At 47.9% G+C, this 6,238-nt stretch overlaps 1 protein-coding gene across 1 annotated transcript; it reads left to right on the plus strand.

Annotated features, from left to right (window-relative positions):
- Positions 1-1,107: 1,107 nt before the first annotated feature.
- Positions 1,108-1,521, plus strand: SPPG_08801 (uncharacterized protein; the record flags this gene model as incomplete). The annotated part of the gene is made up of 1 exon (XM_016756946.1): positions 1,108-1,521. One exon carries the CDS (start codon positions 1,108-1,110, stop codon positions 1,519-1,521), a length of 414 nt encoding a protein of 137 aa, XP_016603825.1.
- Positions 1,522-6,238: the final 4,717 nt, after the last annotated feature.

Below are 6,238 nucleotides of genomic sequence, written 5' to 3' on the forward strand. Positions count from 1 at the left end.
TTCAATCAAGTGGCACAGTGTATTTAGGATGACTTGCCTCACTTGTGATTGGCTCTAAATGGTGCAATAGGCTGACAAATAGTTTAGGATGACATGTATGAGGTCTGATTGGTTGCAAATGGTGCAATAGGCTGACAAATAGTTTAGGATGATGTGGGTGAGATCTGATTGGGTAGTTAGGATATAGCATTTGTCAGCCCCTTTGTCTATAAAAAGAGGACCTCTCTGAGGCCCCTCAAGAAAAATAACAAGTAGTAACCAAGTCTTCCCTAGTTTTCTGTTGTCTTCTTGTCCCTGCTAGCCTGTTGCATGGTAGCACCACCTTAGACAACAACCCCAGACTCTTGGACCTTCTGTGAGAGATCAGAAGCTAAGATCCCCAGACCCCCAGAACCTGCCCTAGACCTTCTGAGTAATATCAGAAGACCCCTGCCTCTTATCCCAGACCCAACTTATGCCCAGAACCCCGCTCAAGGACTCCTACAGACCAGCTCACACCACACCATACCACAAACCTACCCCCAGCACAACCTCCAGAACAACTACCAGATACACCCAGACTCTTGCCCCAGAACACCTCAGCATCCAGAATCCAAAGACCTACTTTCCTGGCAGCACACCAGACCTGAAGATCCCCTTGGAACTCAAACCCCTCTTTGAGTCACACCTAGGTCATCTGAAAAGGATTGTAGAAGATAGTTCTGGTGAACCTATCAGTTGGTTAGCATTAGAAGCTCTGATAAAACAGATAGAGCTTTTCTATTGTGGGATTGTGAAGAAGCTGTAGAGTCCCCCTGTATCCTCCCCACCAGTTGTACTTGCAAGTAATATTGCATATTTTGGGCCTGTGACCCACCCTATTTTGACTGCAAGTAACATTGCATCTCTTGGGCCTGTGACCCACCCTATCTTGACTGCAAGTAACATTGCATCTCTTGGGCCTGTGACCCACCCTATCTTGACTGCAAGTAACATTGCATCTCTTGGGCCTGTGACCCACCCTATCTTGACTGCAAGTAACATTGCATCTCTTGGGCCTGTGACCCACCCAATTGTTATTGTTACAAGTTATATTGTAACTACCCAAGACTCCACCCCATTACCACCATGACCAGCCAGGAAGAGATTCTCTTCAACACCATTGCTGAGCTTGACATAGACCAGGTCAGGCAGGAGCTTTATCAAGCAAAGCTCCAGCAGCTGAACTCCACCACACCAGCCACTGCTCAGTACCAACCCAGAGTAGATAAATCCCTGGTAAAAGTCCTCCAAAGCAAGTTGAAGCCCTACAAAGGCAACAGGAATGTCCAAGAGATTAGGACATACCTCCTCAGACTTGAAGAGTACTTCCAGGCAGCTGCAGATCTATCACCAGAAGGCCAACTGTTAGTAGCCACCACCTACTTGGAACTCCATGCTGAAGTCTGGTGGCAAAGCCATGTCAAGAACCACCCAGTAGGATCCCCTCTCAGAATCCAGTCTTGGGACCAGTTCAAGAGAGCCCTTCAAGAGAACTGTTAAGATTCAGGCTTAAACCACACTGTATGATCTATAAATCATGTGAGATCATGCTGAAATGTCATTAGACAGTTCACATCTGATCTGGCTAAGTTACAACGTGGGGAATTGGACTTAGAGTAATCAGAATGATCACAGACACGTGTGGAATGATTTAAAGGGGTAAATCATCATGTAAGTACTCTTAGAAGGTCTGGAAGGTTTGTGATGATCTAGATCTTCAGGTAATGTTTGCCAAGGCATGGCTGAAGCTGCTGAGCACTGCTGAGCACGGCTGAGCATGTAAACAAGTGGGCTGAAGCATGTAAACAGTAAACAAAGGCAGAGGGAGGCTGGAGAATGTACTGGGTTATATAAAGGGGGCTTTTGAATGTCTCTGGATTAATACAAGTGTGTTATCCCACAAGTTACTGCACCCAGAAGTCTTACTAGCGGCCACAGGCATTACTAGGCCTTTCAGAAGTGATTTCTACACAGGAAATCAGTGTTCCAAGCGCTAAGTTTCAATAGGTTATGAGCCCTGATAGCTATCACTGATATTTTCCTGCTTCAAATCTCTTTTCTGACGGCCACACCATCTTCCTGACGGACCTATCTTCTTCCCAACCTCATATTTGGACCACCTACCATACTAGGACGATTTTACCTCTTCCCCAACAACAAATCCACTCACCAAATCAGCTCAGACATGTCAAACACGGACTTGGACACCAAACTCACAATGGAAAAGTTCAATGGTGTGAACTACCACCTCTGGAAGTTCAAAATGACGATGTTGCTGAAGGAAAAGGGGCTGTGGGGTGTGATTGAGGGGGATGAGAGCATGGAGGGAACCTCTGAGAAGGATTGGAGGAGAAGGGATGAGCGGGCAATGGCTGTAATTACTCTGTCACTGAGTGATGCCCAACTCATGCATGTACAGACCGCTGTAACTGCAAAGGAGGCCTGGTTAAAGCTCAGTGACGTCCACCAAAGGAAAGGAATTGCCAGTAGGCTCTATCTAAGGAGGAAATTTCTCACTCTGAAGATGGAAGACGGCACTGGGGGCATGTTGGGACATATAAACACGGTCAGGACAATGGCTCAGCAGTTGGAGGCCATTGGTGCGCCAGTCAGTGAAGAAGACCAAGTCATCACCCTACTCTACAGCCTACCAGAGAGTTATGAACAGCTGGTGGTGTCTTTGGAGGCCAGGAGTGATTCTCTGATGCTGGAATTCCTCACATCACGGCTTTTGCATGAAGAAACATGCAGGAAGGAAGCTGGGGGTGAAGGAGATAGCAAAGGGAAGGCCTTTTTCAGCAGGGATGGCGGGCAGAAGGTTGGCAAGCATGGTGGGACCAAGAAGATAGCAGGGAAGTGCTTCTATTGCAACAAGAAGGGTCACTTCAAGAAGGACTGCAGGAAGTTTCTGGCGGACACCAAACAACAAGCCAATCAAGCCAGCACCAGTCAGGCAACTCAGAATGAGTTCCTATTCTTTGCTCAATCGGGAGATGACACCAAAACCTCTCAGGGAGCAGTCTGGTGGATTGTGGACTCGGGTGCTTCACAGCACATGTCACACAGGAAGGATTGGATGACCAATTACATGGAGATGTCACCAATTCAAGTCCATCTGGCGGACAACAGAACAGTTCAGGCAATAGGGAAGGGCCAGATCACACTTGAGACAGGCAGAAACCGATTCTGTACCCTCAGAGACGTGTGGTTTGTTCCCAAGCTTGAAAACAACTTGTTTTCAGTAAGAAGAGCCACTGAAAACAGTGCCAAAGTTGAGTTTGGCAGCAAGGGATGCTGTATTAAGACTTCAGACGGCCAGGAAGCAATCCAGGGAACTCTAGGGGGCGGTCTATACATGTTTCATGCAAGAGAACATGCAAACATAGCCTCTGGAATGAGTTTGGACCTCTGGCATCGCAGGTTAGGACACCTGAACATCAACAGCATCAAAATCTTGGCTAGGAACCAGCTGGGAAGCGGTCTGGAGGTCAAGAATCACACAGAAACATCACCATGTGAAGCCTGTGCCATTGGAAAGATCACCAGGCGTCCCTTTCCAAAGGGAGAAGCAGCTAGAGCGGCTCTACTGCTGTGGGTGGTTCACAGTGATGTGTGTGGGCCCATGAAGACACCAAGTCATGGTGGGGCAAAGTACTTTGTCACATTCATTGATGACAAGTCAAGGATGACGGCAGTTTATCTTCTGAAGGAGAAGAGTGAGGTTCTCAGCAAATTCAAGGAGTTTGAGGCCTGGGCAACCAACTTCACAGGACAGAAGATCAAAACTCTCAGATCAGACAATGGGGGAGAGTATATGGGCGAAGAATTCAAGAAATTCTGCAAACAGAAGGGAATTCAGCAGCAATTCAGCACCCCCTACACACCAGAGCAGAATGGTGTTGCTGAGAGGATGAACAGGATGCTGGTGGAAATGGGAAGGTGCATGCTGCACCACAGTGGACTCAGCTACAAGTTCTGGGGCGAGGCAATCATGACAGTGGTCTATCTCAGGAACAGGAGCCCCACTGCAGCACTCAGCAACCAATCAACACCATTTCAAGAGTTTACAGGCAGTAAACCAGATCTCCAGCACCTCAGAGTGTTTGGCTGCGTGGCCTACACTCATATTCCAAAAGAAAAGCGGTCAAAACTTGATGAGAAGGCCAAGAAGGCAGTCATGGTCAGCTACAGCACTCAGAGTAAGGCCTACAGACTGTGGGTACCTGAAATGAACCATGTTATCATGTCAAGGGACGTCATCTTTGATGAAAACTTGATGTGGAGCACTCAGCAGCGACTGCAGAGTGTACCACAGCAAGACCAAGAGCTACAGATGCCTCTGGGAGGGGAGCCTTCGTTCTTGGACGACCAAGAAGGGCTAGGGACGGTTCAAGAGACTCAGAGACCATCTAGCATCACTGCAGACAACTCTTCAGCATCAGAAGATGATGGGGACGACTTCCAGGATGCTGAGGAAGTGCCAGAACTCGGCAGGAAGAGTGCCAGATTTCACAAACCACCGGGAGAGTGGTGGATTGCAAAGCCAACTCAGTCAAACCTGGCTTTTGCCTTCACCATTGGGGAAGTTCCACAGGAAGAACCCAGCACTCTGGCTGAAGCTAGGACCAGACATGATGCCAAACAGTGGGAGGTGGCTGTCAAAGCGGAATATGACTCTCTGATGGAGAATCAGACATGGGACTTAGTCAAACTACCACCAGGAAGATCCACAGTTGGCTGCAAGTGGGTTTTCAAGCTGAAACTCAAGTCAGATGGCTCTGTAGAGCGCTACAAGGCCAGACTGGTAGCCAAAGGATACTCCCAAGTTGAAGGACTGGACTACAAGGAGACATTTGCCCCAGTAGTCAAGTTTGCAACCATCAGGATGGTTCTGACACTAGCAGCCATGAAGGACATGGAGATTCACCAAATGGATGTCAAAACAGCATTCTTGAATGGGACCATTGAGGAGGACATCTACATGGACCAACCAGAAGGCTTTGCCACAGCAAATGGGCTTGTCTGCAAGCTAAAGAAGAGTTTGTATGGGTTAAAGCAAGCTCCAAGAGCCGGGAACAAAGTCATTGACGGGCAACTCAAAGAACTTGGCTTTGAAAGGTGTGAATCAGACCACGGGCTGTACATCAACAAGAAGATGGGCATCCACCTTATCCTGTATGTGGATGACCTTATTCTGGCAGCAAAGGACAACCAGGAGTTGTTAAAACTCAAAGAAGAACTCAAGAAGCAGTTCAAGATGGCTGATATGGGCCAGTTAGAGCATTTTCTCGGCATTCAAGTGGTCAGGGACAGAGCCAACAGGTCAATCTGGCTCTCCCAACAGCGGTACCTCGGTCAAACATTGAAGAAATTCAAAATGAGTAACAGCAAACCAGTTGCCACACCACTAGAGAATGGCCAGAAGCTCACCAAGGCCATGTCACCACAAACTGAGGCAGAACAGCAAGAAATGAACGGGGTTCCTTTCAGAAGTGCTGTTGGAAGTCTCATTTATGCAATGCTGGGCACCAGACCAGACATAGCAGCAGCAGTTGGATCAGTTAGCCAGTACCTTTCCAACCCCGGACATCAGCACTGGATAGCAGTCAAATGGATCATGCGGTACCTGAATGGCACCACAGACCTAGGACTACAACTGGGCGGCATTCAGAGCAAGTGGGAGCTATCTGCATACTCTGATGCAGATTGGGGCGGTGATTTGGACTTCAGGAAGTCTACCACTGGCTTCTTAGTCGAGATTGGCGGCAGCACAGTCAGCTGGCAAAGCAAGAGGCAACCTACAGTCGCTCTATCATCAACAGAGTCAGAGTACATGGCTCTTTGTCAAGCTACCAAGGAAGTTATCTGGTTCAGAACACTTCTAGGCGAGCTAGGACATCAACAAAGTGGTCCTACAACATTGTATGGTGACAATCAGGGCGCCATGGCACTTGCCAACAACCCAACACATCATGCAAGGACCAAACACATTGATGTGCGGCACCACTTCATCAGACAAGCAGTAGAAGACAAGAAAATCAGCCTCAAGTACTGTCAGACAGAAGAAATGACGGCTGACATTCTCACCAAGGCCTTACCCAAGACAAAGCACCTTAAACTTTGTGGTAAAATGGGTCTCTGTCGGAAATCAGATGATTCACTGAGTGGGAGTGTTGAGATTCAGGCTTAAACCACGCTGTATGATCTATAAATCATG

This window comes from Spizellomyces punctatus, assembly GCF_000182565.1.
Source record: "Spizellomyces punctatus DAOM BR117 chromosome Unknown supercont1.33, whole genome shotgun sequence".
In the NCBI taxonomy this organism is placed as follows: Eukaryota; Fungi; Chytridiomycota; class Chytridiomycetes; order Spizellomycetales; family Spizellomycetaceae; genus Spizellomyces; species Spizellomyces punctatus.